General features: G+C 51.2%; 2 protein-coding genes across 2 annotated transcripts in view; both read left to right on the top strand.

Annotated features, from left to right (window-relative positions):
* PSMD14 (proteasome 26S subunit, non-ATPase 14) overlaps window positions 1–1690 on the top strand; it is a gene marked incomplete at both ends in the record, with an annotated part of 39717 nt that extends 38027 nt beyond the window's left edge. The window contains one exon of the mRNA XM_082001456.1: window positions 1592–1690. Coding sequence (XP_081857582.1) covers window positions 1592–1690 — 99 coding nt within the window. The remainder of the gene's footprint in view (window positions 1–1591) is intronic.
* A 2704-nt stretch (window positions 1691–4394) lies between these two features.
* TBR1 (T-box brain transcription factor 1) lies at window positions 4395–13129 on the top strand. The gene is made up of 6 exons (XM_082001813.1): window positions 4395–6719; window positions 7115–7269; window positions 7601–7722; window positions 8101–8259; window positions 9064–9125; window positions 10997–13129. Exons 1-6 carry the CDS (start codon window positions 6028–6030, stop codon window positions 11838–11840), a joined length of 2034 nt encoding a protein of 677 aa, XP_081857939.1. The 5' UTR covers window positions 4395–6027; the 3' UTR covers window positions 11841–13129.
* The last annotated feature ends 4147 nt before the right edge of the window (window positions 13130–17276 follow it).

Genomic DNA, 17276 nt, shown 5'->3' on the forward strand with positions numbered 1-17276 from the left:
TTGTTTATACATTATCATGGCTAAAGAGTGCTTAGCTCAAATACACATGTATGCAAGTAAGCTGCATTGCTTTGTGTTGCTGCTGAAGGAAAACAGTTTAGGACCATAGCTGAAACTGAAAACACCCACTCAGTTCTGTCCCTGTGCAATGTCAGGATATAATGTCTTTATGGAAGACTTGACAGAAAACGCTTTCTATATTTGATTTCAACATAAAGGTTGAGGAAACGTGCTTTGGTGAGGGAGAGGAGAACAAAACAAGTTTATAAGATGTGTTGAAATTCAAGAAGGGCAATGGAAACAAGAAATAGCTTTAAAAATATCCAGTATGTCTTAAAAGAACCACTATTTATTGTATTGCTAGTAGCAGCAGAAGAATTTAAAGGATTCTGGATTGCTCTTATATGTCAACTTTGAGCAGCTATGTCATAACACATCTGCACTATTGTTCAGTCACTTGTGTATTTCTGTGGCATTCAGAACAATAGAGTTTACGCACACCTACACATACATAAATATATATAAAATAAAACATGTAGAAGGGGTTATATTTTAAGGGTTATGATGTCATCTCAAACAGAACTTGAGCTTTGCTAGTTGTTTGTCATTACACATTTGTGGGGAAAAAAACCTATTCTGATACAGTTCTTTACAAAGAAATTTTTTCCTGATAAAATTAACTTTTCTTTAAATTGCAAAATGGTTAAGTAATTTCCATGTGTTTTTTTTAATGTAACTGTTGTTATGCAATTATTTTGACAATAACTCTTTTTAAAAAAAGATTAAAATTCCCACACATTATTGTCTTCCATATTTTAATTTTTTTTACACACAAGAATGCTACAGTAATACTACAGTAAAGTTTAGAGAGGTTTTTTTAAATGTGCCTGATAGTTTTGCAGTATTTGGAGATGAATTACTTAATCTCAATTCAGAAACTGAAGAAGTGCATGAGTGTGGTTTTCAGCCAGAAATAATCTTATTGTTCTGTGCAGATGCCCACAAATGCCCACATCAATTGAGTAATACTGTGTGGGGATGTGTATTTTCAGAACGCTGCTCAGGACTAACGTTCAATTTTTCAGAACACTTGAACATAGCTTTGTGCATTTTTTTCATTTTTTTAATGGCTGTAAATATGCTAATTTTCTTGCAGTCAACTATTCAAAGACTGTGTTAGATCATGCTTGAGTCTTTACAGGATTAGAACACACATTTGTACAAAGATCTGAAAACAAATTGCAATGTACCAGAACTAAGATTAAAATATTGGCCTTAGTGAGATGCATAGTAAATTCCACATATTGTGTGTTGTCCTTAAAACTCAACAGCTGTCATGGTTACTCTTCAGATGCTGGATAGAAATTTACTTCCTAAGCCTGTCCTCAACTTATCTGAGTGATAGTATGGACTAATAAAATCTTATTCACATAATTCAGTCATTTGCTAGGTGGTCTTAGAGTGGGAAGTTGAGGAGCATTACTGGCCTGTGTTCCTTAACTCAAAACCCTCTTCAATAGACCCGAAGTAAATGAAATCTGTCTGAGATGTGTTTTCAGTAGTTTCTCTCATGGCACCCTTTGTATTTCAGGACCCCAAACGTCATTTAGAAGAGCATGTGGATGTGCTGATGACCTCAAACATTGTCCAGTGTTTAGCTGCTATGTTGGATACAGTTGTATTTAAATAACCAATTTACTGTTTGTGATGCTTTCTTTGTATATTTGTTTATTGTTTCTAATACTCACAAAACAGAGACTGTTGAGGCTATATTTGATTGAACGGAGACATCTGACTTCATTTGCAATGTAAGTGCAGCACTATAACACCTTTCAGTCTCTAATTGTGCAGTTGCTTCAGTTTCTTTATGTCAGGGTCTTTACAGATTCCAAAGCATTCAAGAACACAATGTGTGCAAAAAGTATTACATTTTCATTTAATATTTGGGGGGAAAAAAATCCGTAGTACATATATATTTTGATTGTTGCAACATAATAAAAATACATTTACAAACCTGTCTTAAGTTCTGGAAGGCCTTTTTTGAGAAAGGATGGTGGGAATTAACAGTGTAGGAAAAGGGTCGGTAAAGGTTTATTTCTACCCATTGTAAAAGTACTGAGATATCAATTGGTAGAACAGCAACAATTCTCTAATGAAATTTGGCTCCCATTGATTACCAGATACTCTTTTTTTTTTTTTAAACCTCAATGAAAACTGTAGTAGCACTGAATTCGGAGGATGTACAAAACGCAAAACGCTGAAATTTCCCTGCCAGCTCCCTTTCAATATTATTCAAACCCTAATATCCACAGAAGACGATTGACCTTAAGAAAATGAATTCAGTTATGCTGGTAACTGAATTGCACAACTCTCACAAGTGGTGTCATAAATTGCAGTATTCTGAGAAATAAACATTGAAGTGATAGAGGCTGTTCTAGGTTATATGAACCCTCCCTCCTGCAAAAGAAAACATAAATGAGATGTCCATATACGTAAATATATGGAAAGAGTCCCAACTGCAATATGACACGTAAAACACTTTCCAGTGACTAGGGAGGGAAACACGCACAGGAAGGCAGGTGGGTTGGCTGGTTTTAAGCAGGCAAAGCCGAAGAACTGGGTTTGGGGAGTGACTGGGGGTGTTGGGCAGTGGGCTGGTTGGGGGTTTTTTAAGTATCGGATGGTACTTAGGCTGATCTGATTCTTTTGTCTGGGCAGAAGTGTTCTCTTTCTATCTCAATTTTTTTTTTACTTTTTTTTAAATGGCAACAATTATGGCAGGCAAATATTTTAAAACTAGATACATCTTTTTGTGTTGAAGATTATTTTTAAAATTTAGCTGAATTCTTACTTGTATAGTAAAGAAATAGCCCATAAAATTGTCTTATTTTCTACTTTGTGCACAGTGATTTTTCTATTTACTTATTAATTACCATTCAGAGGTTTTTCTCTTGTTTGGAATTTCTTGTTTACACCTTTTAATTTACTATTTTAGAATAACTGTGTCTCAACGTATATTTGGCATGCACTTCAGAGGGAAACATGCCGATTTTTGCAGCTGCCCTCCTTATGGCCTTCCCGCTGCCCCCACAGTAGGCAATAGACTATCAGACCGGGAAAACGGAGACATACCAAACCACATTTGCCTGTATATAGTTAAATGGAAGTGCTTTCTGGCGATACGCACTAAAAACCTGCGTATCATCGAGGGAGGCTGTATTTGGGCATTGCTGTTGTCCGATGTGCACCCCAGGGCAAGGTGGGGCAGGAGCTGATCGGGGGCTTGTCTGCCAGCGAGGCTCTGCATCCCCCCCATCTGCTCCCACGCGTAACGCCACGAGGGAGACATAGTTTGGCAGGTCGTGGGCAACGTGGCACTGCAGAACAGGAGAGGAGCTATTGTGGTGCTACAGTGTACATGTGTGAAAGGCCGGTGTAAGCAGGAGACAAACCAGTGAGTCTTGCATATTCTAAATTAATTTTGACAAATTTACATCTTGCAGAGGGTAGCTGAAGGGAGGCTGCTGGAGATGCAGGTCTCCCATAGTATGAGCTTGTGCTGTGGTACCCTGCTTTCTTTCCACTCTCCAGTTTGACTTGGAGGCACAATTTTCCATTTGCCGAGATGTTTCATGAATTATCAGAAGGCTGTTTCTGGGGGCATCTTTCCTCACTTTGTCCAGTTCTTTAGGAGCTATGCAGAGGATTTGGAAGAATATGAGCATGCAGTAACCTGAAAAGCAGCAGCCTATGTACTGTCTTGGAGGAAGAAAGAAAGAGGTTTCAAGCAGCCACCTTCTGAGCCTGCAGCTGCAATGGAGCAGACCTTCATTAGCAGCTTGACCCCTTGTCACCTGTCAGCATGAAGGATGAGCATATTGTATTAGCAAACCTCTCTCCTCCTTTCCATGACGATTCTAGAACACCACCTGCCATTGCATATCCCCCTATTATACCAGTTTAGGAGTTGTGCGCTGAAGATTTTTGGCATATATTAGCACTTCCATGTGATTGGCAGTGTACCACTGAATTCATTGCAGCTCCGCATCTATATGGGTGTAGCTCCATAATTCAGGGCAGCATTTCCCAGGGTTTATCTGTGGTTTTGACCCATCTCCTGCCTATCTAAACCTTTTTGGGGGTTTCAAGCAGGGAAAGGGAAGGGCAAGCACGATGCTGAAACAACCCTCGGAAACATTAGATAGAACTGATATTAATAAAACTCTTTTCTTAGCACAGGGAGGAAAAGGTGTAGCGTGGAAAGTTGTGTGTGTGGTGCTGCCTGATGGCGAGTAAAACAGTGAACTGTTTGCTTTTTTGCTTCCTAAATTATTTTATTTGAATAATTTCTTTGCAGAGAGTGTGTGTGTGTGTATATGCCAGCTTCTGTGAAACACCAAACCACCCCATCAGCACATAGTTAAGCAACAGAAAAATAAAGGCCGTGGGATTTGAGAGCATTGAAACGCACATTCTGACAAGTCATCCTCGTTTGAGTCTTTCCTGGATTTGAGTTTGCAAAGTTTCAGCCCCGCTTCAGCCGATTATCCGCTGGTCTTGGTTTCGTTGTGCCGTGGTCCAGGCCGTGTTACCTCCCAGTGGAATCTGAAGCCGGCTGCTGATGTCACCTGGAGAGAGACACGGTCTGTAAAATACCTTAAGTCCAAACCGCTAAGGGGAAAACACTAAGAAAAACGGGCCAGCTCCTCCCTGGGCAGAAAAACGGTGCTTTTAAAAACGCACACGCTCGCCTAGGAGGGGAAATTGGGGCTGGCGCTCGGCAGCGGCGGGGGTGGAAAGCCCGAACTCTTCGGGCGCCTCTTCTCGCCCTGGGGGGTCCCGCTTCCAGTTCCCCCGAGGCTCGCGCGGCGGGCCCCTCCGGCCGGGCCCCCCCGCAAAAGGGGCCGCTCTCCGCCGGAGATGGGGCCGGGGCTCGTCGGGGCCCGCCGCTCTGGCCCAGCCGCCCCCGGGCGGAGGGTGCCGGCGGTTCCCGCTGCAGCACCCCGGCGGTTTGGGCTTCGCTGCCCCCGGTCGAGGCCGGGCGGGGGGGGGGCGCCTGCCGCAACGGCGCTGCCGCCCCGCTGCGGCACGGGCAGCACCGGGCGGAGCGCAGCCGGCAGCCGGACGGGGCGGCGCGTGCCTTCGCGCTGCCCGCCCGCAGTACGGCTCCCGGATAAAATATTTATTCACTGAAGAACCCGCGAACACGGCGGCAAATACATTAGGAGCACTCGGGCTGCGCGGCTTATGATTATTTCAGGACTTAAAAGAGATGATACGCGGCCGCTGCCAGCGAGGAGCGAGCGTGTATTTTTCCCCCGCGAAGCAGGCACGGGTGGGAAGGGGTGGGGGCGTTGCGCCGCGGGGAGGGGGTGTCGCTCACGGGAGCTGGGGGAGAGGGGCTGCGCGCCCCGAAAGCGGAGGCAAATTGGTGAGCCCGGCCCTCCCCTCGCAGCCGGTCCCCGAATCCCCCAGCACCCTCCCCGACACACAAAGGTGAGGGACACGCGCGTGATATTTGGGGAATCGCAGGGGTTTTGATGTATTTTCCTTTTTTTTTTTGTAGTCAAATTTTAAAAACCCCAATGCTGGAAAGGTCACATAATAATGAGCTCTTACAGCGAACACACTCTTCCCTTCCCCCTTCCTTCTATCTCACAATAAAATCATCTCCTTCAATTTGCCATGATCGTCGCGACCAGGAGCCAGGTGATTATCCTAATTAATGTCTATCTAATTAAATTACTGTCAGCGGTTAACCAATGGCAGAAGCCGTTTCATCCTCTCCGCAAGCAGCAAGATCAAAAGTGAGTCTTTCCTGATTGCTGCATGGTGTCAATTGGCCAATCTCTCCTCCCAGGGAAGGGAAGGGGGAAAAAAAAAAAAAAAAGTAAATCAAACGTTTGGGAAGCATTTGGTGGATGAAGTGCTTTCTGTCTAGTGAGGGTCCCAGGATGTCTAGCTTCTGATACTAAGGAGCCCTTTCAGATCCAGGGACTGAAGGGTTATTACTGTGGTGCTAGAGCTATGCAGCTGGAGCATTGTCTTTCTCCCTCTATCATGCTCTCCAAGAAATTTCTCAATGTGAGCAGCAGTTACCCACATGCAGGCGGATCTGAGCTTGCCTTGCATGATCATCCCATTATCTCGACCACTGACAACCTGGAGAGAAGTTCACCTTTGAAAAAAATTACCAGGGGGATGACGAATCAGTCAGATACAGACAATTTTCCTGACTCCAAGGACACACCAGGGGACGTCCAGAGAAATAAACTCTCTCCCGTCTTGGACGGGGTCTCTGAGCTTCGTCACAGTTTCGATGGATCTGCTGCAGATCGCTATCTGCTCTCTCAGTCCAGCCAGCCCCAGTCTGCTGCCTCTGCTCCTAGTACCATGTTCCCTTACCCCAGCCAGCATGGACCTGCTCACCCAGCTTTCTCCATCGCCAGCCCCAGCCGCTACATGGCTCACCATCCTGTGATCACCAACGGAGCTTACAACAGCCTCCTGTCCAACTCTTCTCCACAAGGCTACCCCGCGACGGGCTACCCCTACCCCCAGCAGTATGGCCATTCCTACCAAGGGGCACCTTTCTACCAGTTCTCCTCCACCCAGCCGGGGCTGGTTCCCGGCAAGGCTCAGGTTTACCTGTGCAACAGGCCACTCTGGCTGAAATTTCACCGGCACCAGACGGAGATGATCATCACGAAGCAGGGGAGGTAAGCCGCCGCGCGGACCCTCGCCGGGTGTCGGGGCCGAGCCGCCGGGGCAGCCGCCCGCAGCCTCCGCCGCCCTGGGGGAGCCGCCCGCCGCCGGGGCCCCTGCGCTGGGCGCCGGAGCCCGCCGTGCCTGTGCCGCCGGTGCCGGTCCCCGGCGGGCAGCCCTGCCCGCCCGCCTGCCGGCGGGTCCCCGCGCCCGCCGCCCCCCACCCTTCCCCGCGGAAAGCTCGACGTTTCGGGGAGGGAGTTTCTTCTGATTTTTATTTCCCGGTCGCTCCCGGGAGCCGTGAGGATAAAGCGCAACGGGCGGGTTCCTCCGCGTGTGCCTGTCGCTGCCGGTGGCTTGCTTTCCCTCCTTCTTTTTTTTGGTTTTGTTTTCCTTTCCTTTTTTATAGGCGCATGTTCCCTTTCCTAAGTTTTAATATTTCTGGTCTCGACCCCACGGCTCACTACAATATTTTTGTGGATGTAATTTTGGCGGATCCCAACCACTGGAGATTTCAGGGAGGCAAATGGGTTCCTTGCGGCAAGGCGGACACCAATGTACAAGGCAAGTTCCTCCAATTAACACTTTTCCCGACACATATGTAGGTGAGAATGATTAATTAAAGCCTTTGTGGACTGGCTCTGGCTGGCGACTTCTTGAACAAGAATGGGCCATTGAGGCTTTTTTTTTTTAAAAAAAAAAGGGGGTGGAGGAGAAAGTAGAAGGTGTTCGGAGAATGCTGTTTTAATCTTTGTCCGTTAAAATGAAGGGAATTTCGGCAGTTCAATACCGCTCAGTTTACCGGGGTCCTTCGACCCCGTGTGCTGCTGCAGTGGCGGAACCGGTGTATACGCGAGAACTGTGACGAGGTTGTGTTTTTTGTTGTTTTGCTTAGGAAACCGGGTGTACATGCACCCCGACTCCCCCAACACGGGAGCCCACTGGATGCGCCAGGAAATCTCCTTTGGGAAACTAAAACTTACAAACAATAAAGGAGCATCGAACAATAACGGGCAGGTCAGTGGGGGAAGCGCAGCCGCTCTGCCAGGTTTATTTTTATTGCTTTAGGCAGAATCCTGCCGTTCCCGCAAGGACGTGTATATATATATATAAATTTTTTTTTTTAGACCCTGTCGTCAGGTGAAAATAAAAGGGGTGTAGTGGGGAAAAGCCCTCCCGTTCATTTCGCCACGGCCCTCGTCGATGCCGAGCGCGTTGCCAGGGCTGACACCGCTGCCCGGTGCAGCGGGGGAGCCCGCAGCCGTCCCGGTGCGGCGGGGTCCCGGGAAGGCGGCACGGCGCCTCGCCGCTCGCGGGCACCGCTCTCCCCGTCCTTCTCGCTCTGATTTCCTTCTCTTCCCGCGTCCCCCTCCCTCCTTTTCCTCTGCCTGACAGATGGTGGTTTTGCAGTCCCTTCACAAGTACCAGCCCCGCTTGCATGTGGTGGAGGTGAACGAAGACGGGACGGAGGACACCAACCAGCCGGGCAGAGTGCAGACCTTCACCTTCCCCGAGACCCAGTTCATAGCCGTCACCGCCTACCAAAACACCGATGTAAAGAGCTCCCCGGTTTATCCCGCTCGCCGTCGCCCGCGCTCCCTTGCAGGGCAGCCCCGCCGAGCCCGGCCCGGCCCGGCCTCTGCGCTCCCGCCCCCGGCTCTCCGGCACCAGGAGATGGCGATCCCTGTCCCCCCGCCTTGTGCCACCCTGCCCTGGCCGAGGCCAGCGAGCCCCAAGCGCGCCCCGCTCCGCCTTTGCCCCGGGAGCCCCGCCGGGGCGGGCGGGAACCCCCCGGCGGCGCTGGGCGTTAGCCTTCCAGTCGGAAAGGGCTCAGCGAGCCGTTAAGCTGTTGGCTTCAGCTTCCAGTCTGCAAAGATCAATTAACCATCTCGTTGATTGCGCCGGGGGTGATGGAGCAACTTCCTCAAATTAAAAGCTCGCTAATGCCCGGCGGCGTTTCGGAGTGGTCTGGCATTGCCACAGACCCCTGCCCCCTCGTTCAAATGGCGCCGGTTCGGTCCACGTTCTCGCTTCATTTTGCTCGATGCAAATGTAAACTCTCAGCCACCGCTCTGCGGTAGGTTTTGTCTCGTTTCTGGGTTAAAATATATTCGCACCCATGCGGTAGGAATACTGACAGGTCCCAAAACATGCGCTTAAATATTAAATTTTATCGTACTTTTTTGCAATAAAGTAAATCTTAGAATTAGGCTGTGGTATCTGTAAGGATGCCAAAGCTTTACTTTTCATGTTTTCAAGGCAATTCGATCGACTAGTGTAAAGCTCCATCCTTCTACAAATGCGTTGGCTGCAGTCGGGTCTGTTTTTCATGCTTTCTCTAATCCTTTCTTCCCCTAGATCACACAGCTGAAAATCGACCACAACCCTTTCGCAAAAGGCTTCCGAGACAATTACGACACGTAAGTATACGGATTTTTATTACCCTTCTGCCGGCTGCACACACGTGTCAAAGGGGGGAAGCTTTAGGACGCAGGTTGCTTCGTTTCACCCCGAAATGCGGCATCTCTGTTTTTTCCAGAGCCCTCCGTGGGGGAGGCACTAGCAGGCTCCCGCGGCGGCGCCGCGGCCGCGGAGGGACTATCCCCGCGGCTGGGCTCCACGCAACACTGCGCAGCCTGCGGCCACCTCCGCGCCCGCGGGCCGCGCCGCCCGCACCTCAGCCCGCATCTAGCTTTGGGACTTACAGCGGTTTGTGCGGACGGTTTTTCCCGCCGCGTATCTGTGCGCCCCGCTCCAAGCCCGCGCTTCATTTGCGCGCAAGAGGCCCCGCAAGCAGCACCCGGGCTCAGTCCCCGAGCAGCCCGCTGGGTTTGAGCAACCCCGGGTTGCGCAGAGCCGGTGCCCCGTGGAAAATGCCTTCCTCCCGTTTTGTTCTTCTCTGGGGCTGGATTTTTTTTTTTCCTTCCTTTTGGGTGGAGCTAAAGCCTCCGAACTTTTAATCACGGTTTCTCCCCGTCCTGCCTCCGCCCGGCCGTGCCCCAAGTGTGGCTCCCGGGGGGCAGCAGTCCCCGACCCCGCCGCCCGCCCCGGCAGCCCCTCCCCAGCCCGTGCCGGACCAGCGGGTCTGGGGGCACAGGGCGGCCCCACACGCCCCTCCCGGGGCGGGATGGTCTTTGGAGCTCAGCCGCCCCGCTGCAAGCGCCGAGGGTGCGGGACGGGGCTCCGTCTCGGAGAGGGGGAACCCCCTTTCCCTCCCTAACCTGCGGCGGGGAGCGGCCTCCCGAGCAGCGCCTCAGCCCGCGCCTGTCTCCGGCGCCTGGTCCAGCCCCCCCCCGAAGCGGGACTGCGGCCCAAGGACGCCGAGGCCCGAACTCGCGGGGAGAGGGGCCCGAGGCCCTGCTCCCCCCACGGGCGCGGGGAGCCGGGCTCCCGCCGGGAGGAGAGCGGCGGCCCTGGTGCCACTGAGGGCGGCAGCCGTGCCCGGCCGTTAGGAAGGCTGCGTGGCCTTTGCCCCCAGCCACAAGTGCCTTCCCTCTTTTTAACAGGAAAAAACTTTACAGGGCGTCACTTGAAAGGAGACGGGAGGGGGGAGGGGAGGAAGCTTCGATGTTGTCTAGCACGTTGAATTTGTTTAAGGGCCAAGTTTATTTTGGATAAAGAAATTCTAGGAGGCGTGGAGGGTTAATTAAAGCACAGTTTTAGCCTGAATTAAATACAGATAGTAGTTATTCATCCATTAAAGTTTTTATAATCGCAAATTGCAGCCCAGCATGGGAGAATTATATATAGGCCACGGAGGGAACACTGGATGCGTTTTACATTTCCTACAGTAGGTGTTTAAAGATTAGCTTAATTTAAACGCTGTAAAATGTTGATGGTTCGTCTGTGACTCCCAATAATAAGTGTTAAACAGCCGATATCATCCCGTGGTCTGCCATTCAAGCTGTTCGCGGAAAATGCCCGGCTCGCCTGTTGCACATATGGCGGAACCGGTCACTGTGTCACTGCGCGGGAGTTCACGCCGTTGGGTTGCCGGGCTCGGCCCGGAGCAAGAGATCTCGGCCCTGTCAGTCAACGGCCGAAGGATCCGACGGATCCGCTCTCCCGGCCTCCCGCCGGCCTCTCCCTCCCTCGTGTTAAGGCCCTCGGCGCTCCTAGCGCCGGCGGCCGAGCGCGGAGAGGGGACGCAGGACCGCGGGCCGGGCAGGAGCTCGCTGGGGCGGCCCCGGGTCCGTCCCGCCGCTCCGCCGAGGGGTCCGGCCGGGTGCGGCGCCGAGGAGGGCGCCGGACTTGCGGCGGACACCCAGCTCTCTCCCCTTCTCTTGGGCAGGATCTACACGGGCTGCGACATGGACCGGCTGACGCCCTCCCCCAACGACTCGCCCCGCTCACAGATCGTGCCCGGGGCCCGCTACGCCATGGCCGGCTCCTTCCTCCAGGACCAGTTCGTGAGTAACTACGCCAAGTCCCGCTTCCACCCCGGGGCAGGAGCCGGCCCGGGGCCCGGCGCCGACCGCAGCGTGCCCCACACCAACGGGCTGCTCTCCCCACAGCAAGCCGAGGACCCGGGGGCCCCCTCGCCGCAGCGCTGGTTCGTCGCCCCCGCCAACAACCGCCTCGACTTCGCCGCCTCCGCCTACGACACGGCCACCGACTTCGCCGGCAACGCGGCCACGCTGCTCTCCTACGCGGCCGCCGGCGTCAAGGCACTGCCGCTGCAGGCAGCGGGCTGCGCCGGGCGGCCGCTGGGCTACTACGCCGACCCCTCGGGCTGGGGGGCCCGCAGCCCTCCGCAGTACTGCAGCAAGTCGGGCTCCGTGCTCTCCTGCTGGCCCAACAGCGCGGCGGCGGCGCGCATGGCTGCCGGGAACCCCTACCTGGGGGAGGAGGCGGAGAGCCTGGCCCCCGAGCGGTCCCCCTTGCCGGGCGCCGAGGACTCCAAGCCCAAAGATTTGTCCGACTCCAGCTGGATCGAGACGCCGTCGTCCATTAAGTCCATCGACTCCACCGATTCTGGGATTTACGAGCAGGCCAAAAGGAGGCGGATCTCTCCCTCGGACACCCCGGTGTCCGAGAGCTCCTCGCCCCTCAAGAGCGAGGTGCTCACCCAGCGGGACTGCGAAAAGACCTGCGCCAAGGACATCGGCTACTACGGCTTCTACTCGCACAGCTAGGCGCGGCTCGCCCGGCCCCGCCGCCCTTTTGCACAATAACTCCTCCGAGCTAGCGCACTGACCCCCGCCCCTAGCTGCCCCCTCCGCACCCCGGCCCGGCAGGCAGGCAGAGCCGCGGCTGCCGCCGCCCCCCCGCCCCGCTCCCCGCTCGGCCCGGCGGCGCCCCGGGGCGCGGGGGGCACCGCCGCTGCCAAACCCACCGATAAGTAGGATGCTTAGACTCTCCGAAACCGTACAGCGCTTCCTTCCTTTTACCACGGATGGATACTGGGGGATAACAGTCGTAGTGGGGAAAAAAGAGCCTGTGAAATGCCTGTACATAGTATTTAATTTATCGTAACCGATTACTTTTCTTTGGTTCTGTTTCTTTCTTACTTGTTTGGATTTTTTTTTTGTTTTGTTTCCATTGTTAAGTCACAAAACTTAGATCCTGTTTAAATTTCTTTACACCACTCCCTTTGCTCCATCTTCCCTCTGCCCCTCCCCAGGTAAACACTTCCTAAATGCCTCTGGAAGTGCAGAGCGGTCCAGAGCTGTAGCAGCGAGTAATGGGTTTCTCACTTTCTCTGCAATTCCTCGCATGAAATAATTACGCTGTGCCCTGGGCTAACACAGCTAAGGAATAGCGCAGCTTTCCCTTCAAAAGAGCAGAAATAACGTCTGGTAGGAAAGTCGATTAAAGTAGCATGACGCCTTCCAAAAGCAAAATTAACTGCCTCTCTATTTTTCTTTAAAAGGAATAGCTCGACATCAGCAATATTACTATTTTGTGGTATTCTCCCCCGCCCCCAAGTGCCAAATCCATTACTGGTCCCTGCAGGTGCCAAATATGCTGATAAACTCTTTTCAAATTTCTTTGCAGTTTTCCCCTCTTTCTTTATATCGCTGTAAATCTTTGTAATGAATAATCTAAAAAAAAAAAAAAAAGAAAAAAGATATAGACGACTGAATTGTTGGTAACCATAGTGTAGTCCAGTGAAGATGAATTGTGAGTTGTATATTTTACTGCATTTAGTTTTGGAATTGACTTTTTCATAAAGTAGCTAACCGAGGTCTGACTTCGTGGGGAATCAAATGCACACCGAAAGTAAGAGCGATCTTTCCTGTAAGCCTCTTATTATGTTAATGAAGGAGAACTAATATCCCTCCAGGTCTCCCCGCCCCCGGCGAAGCAGAATAGTAAGTCTTCGAATTTTAGTAGCAAATCTATACAATTAATGCATTTTTATATGGAAAAACAAACACAATTACAAACTGAAATATGCATCAGGCTAAATATTCAGTCTAGATTACACTCGATGGGGAAATTTCCTAATAGAAATTCAGGGTCATAAACGTGTGTATATTTTTGACTCTTCTGTAAATCGAATGTTGTGATTTTTATATTTGTTCTGTTACGTCTGTGGAACTGAATAATTTATACCAGTACATGCTCCCTTGAGAAATGTTTCGGTTTTTGCCCGTTTGTATCGTCTGTGTATAACAAGTAAAATAAACCTGGCAAGACGTTAACGCCGTGTCGGAAAGCACTTCTGCAAGCAGGGAACTGGGCAAGGCCACGGTGAGGGCGCACCTCTCCCGGCCTGCCGGGCTGGCCCCCTCGCCCAGCCGCTGTCTGGTTTTTGCGGAGTGGGGGATCGTGGGGGAGAGGGAGTGCCCGCGTGGCCAGGCGTGGAGGTTTGCAGTCGGAGAACGAGGGCGATGAAACCCCGTCGGGTTTTGAGCGGTTTATAATTATCCCCGTCCTTGACGCTGAAAAACCCTGCCGGCATTTCGCAGGCGGGAGCGGTGCCCGGCGGGGAGGGGAGGGCTGCCTTTGCGGGCGGAGCAGAGGCGAGGGACGCCGCGCTGCCCGCCCGCCGCCTCCCCGGGGCGGGGGTCGCACTGGAGGTGCCCCGCGCGGCGCCCGGCCGGGCCGGGTGCCCTTGCGGAGGAGCAGCCTTCCCCGGGAGCGGAGGAGCGGCCGACCAACCCCCCCCCGGCACCACCTCTTCCTCTGCCCACTCTCTGGTGATGCTGCCCCCTCCCTCCTTAAAAACTACCTCCCCGGAGGCTTTAGGAAAGGCGCCATCCCCCGGCACCTGGCAGGGTCGGGGCGCGCGGGTGTGCGTGGGGTAAAAGGCCAGTTCTAGCCTCGATTCTTCGGCGGCGGATGCGCGGGTGCGGAGCCGCCGTGGTGGTTTTGTCCGGTCGCGGTGCCGACAAGGGGCAGCCCGGCTGCGCTCCCCTCCCCCCGCCCCGGGCGCAGGGCTCCACCTGAGCAGGGCCTCGCGCCCCCAGTGCTTCCGCCGCCTGCAGCGGCACGCGCCGCGCGAGGGGAGCGCGGGCCGCGGTCCTGTGGCGGCGCCCGCCCCGCGGTTGCCGTCGGGCTCACGGTGCTGTCCAGGGGCGGTGGCGGCGGTGGTGGGGGCTGCGCGGCCCTCGGGGCGCCCTCGTCCGCGGTGCGGCGGGTCCCCCTCCGCCCGGAGAGGGGCCGTGGGGGGCAGTGCCCCGCCCCGGGAGGGGAGGGCGGCCTGGGCCGCCAGGCGGGAGGGGGCCCTTCGGGGAAGCGCGGGCGGCCGGGGCGGCGGGGGGAGCGCAGCCTTGCTGGCCGCCTCGTACCGAGCGGCGGAGGCAGCGGTGCCGCCCGCGTTCCCCTGCGCATCGCCCGCGCCTCTCTGCCCCGCCGCGGGCCCCCGGCTGCCCCCTTCAGCGGCGCGCTCAGGGGCTGTCCCGGTGCTTCCCGTACCCGGCGGAGCAAGGCTCTGGAAAATGAAGTGTTTTGGGCCTTCCTTCCGCGCTCTCGGTCAGCAATAGCTGCCCTTGCCGCCCCTCCTGCCGCTGCCTGTCCCGCTGCGTTGCCCCCCGAGAGGGCGAAGCGACGGGAGCGGGACAGAGCGGCGCTCCCCGGCGGGCAGCGGCGAGGGGAGCCCGGCGCCGCGGCGGGGCAGGGGCTCCGCCGGCACGCGGCACCTCGGGCAGAGCGCTGGTCGGGAGTGGTTTTGCTAGGCGGTGTTCGGGGGGGTTATCCAGCGGGTCTGCAGTAAATACGTAACGTGTGACAGGTCTGAACAAAATCCTTTCCTGAGCCTGAGTGGTTAATGTTATTCCATAACTATTTCGGCAGGGTGTTATAATTCCATAACTATTTCTGCGAGAGGTTGGAAGAGATAAGGGCTGCAGAAGTAAAAAAGGCTATTTCTCGTCGGTAGGTCACTTTGTTGCTATTATAATTTTTTTAGATTATTATTATTATTAGAGGAGCGCCTGTGTATCTGCTAAACACATGTTTACTGACAGATTAAAATGTTTGCGTTCACCTAGGATCGAACATGCAGGTTTTGACCCGGTGTATGTAAACGGTAATATACTTGCAGTGCGCTCAGCTTAGTCGAGGAAAAACCCCGTGTATGAATTAGTTAGACCAGCAGCTAATTGCATGAATTTTACATTAAGTATAATTTGTATTATTATTCTAGGCGTGCTGAACAGACTTTTAATTTATTTATTGTGTAGAATAATCTATTCAGTTGCCCTTTCTTTGCTTTATTGGATATAACACAAAATCAAGCTCCGAAAGAGACAATCCTTAGAAAGTAATTCAAATTTATTATTGGTAATACTTTCCACGATGTTTCACATTAATACTATATAAAATGTAATACAGAGATTTACGCTTTGCAGATTCTGCACGAGTATGCTCTGCATATTTGATGACACATTGCATATTTTAACAAGGTTTTTAATGACTGATTGAAATGTTTGCTAAGATATTTTTTAAGAGCTGGAGGAGAAATGGTTGTGGAAAATGTGTGTAATAGAATAGTGATAAGGATGGGAGTGTTTTGATTGACAGTATGAGGAAGCAGATGGATGACTAGGTAGGTCAGAGGTAAAGATGCCTTTGACAGCTTTTTAAGTTCCTTTGGCCATTTTGGTCCAATGAATCATGCAAAACATGTGTACATTACCAAACTGATGTCTCTGCATCGTTTACTGTTGGAATCCTCATCTTTTCAAACCCACCCTAACCTTCTTTCATCACCATTTGACGTGCTATGTCTAAACTAGATTGCAAGATCCTAAGAAGGCAAGAATCTGTCTTGTATTACTTGTCAGAAAAAAAAATTTCTCATGTAAACCTATGGAGCTAGAAGAACAACCGCAACAGATTGGCAGAATAGGCGTAAGGTGGGACACGTTCTTCTTAATTTTCGCTGTCTGGTCATCACTCCCCTCCCCTAGGTAGTGCTCAAGGGAGATGTGGTGAACAATGATTTTTATAAAACTCCCCCCCCAACTGGCATAAATCTGAATTTTCGTAAGTCTGATAAGAGACCTTATTGCATAATTTTCCTTATAACATTATGCAGTGAGTGCTGTTGCTATAGTTAAAATGGTTTTATTTGCAGTCTGTGTTTTCAGGTGCTTTGCATGTCCCTAGCAAATTACTTTGTCAGCTGGAAATGTTCTGGTTTATCCCTGTAAAAGTTCACTGTTTTTTGAAATCTTATTTAAATTACATAGGACAATTTTAAAATTGCTGTGATACAAAAAAAGAATGTCTGTGTATTGGGAAAAGCAGAAAAAAGGATTTTGCATGAAAGTATGCTTTCCAGGTACTGCTTCTGTGCAGAATGGACACAAGTTTTTATTTTAAGTATTCAAACTTGTCATGAATCATAGAATCATAGACTCATGACTGTGGTCTCCAGTGGGGAGTATGTCACTTGCTAAGATACGGGGGCAAAGTCAAAGAAAAAAATTAAAATAGCAGAGTGATAAGTAGACGGAAGGCAGCAAACTGCATTCAGTACCCCGTTCTTTCCAGCTAAATAGATGTAATATATTTGTGGTAGGTCTAGAGAGCCGCACAGCTTAGTGAGAACATTTCATGCATTTATCTGAATGCATATTAATCTGGGAATGCACAAACAAAAGCACTGTTGTTTCAGAGTCTGATCACTTGAAAGCTGCCCATTTGTTCAAATATGTATATCTGAAAAGAATATGTATTGGTTGAAGTGTGTTTGTGTATATGTATATATAAAAACTCTCCTTAATTTTTGAGCATACCTAGTATTTTCCTTCTTACAGGTGTAGAAATCATTAATTCATAAAGATCCAAGGCTGCCATTGCTGATTAGATGTAACTTTTGGCCTTATAAAATATATTACACAATAAAATCTGTGATGTTTTATTCATGCTACCATTGCAATTTCTCACAGTTGCAGTGTTTCCGACACTGAGAGGCTGATAAGAGTATGAATGATCGTGCTGATCTTAAGTTGACTTTTTAGGTAAATTGTAATTTTTTTTTCTTTTAAAAACTGAAGGCAGAATGGGTAAAAACTTCAGGTACATTACTTCTGTGTAAAACTATACTATTACACTGATATTAACAAGCATTTATTTCTTAAGTTTAAATAAGAAACAGCTGGTAATGACTTTGAATC

This window comes from Phaethon aethereus (genome assembly GCF_964289735.1).
Source record: "Phaethon aethereus genome assembly, chromosome: 6".
NCBI lineage: Eukaryota > Metazoa > Chordata > Aves > Phaethontiformes > Phaethontidae > Phaethon > Phaethon aethereus.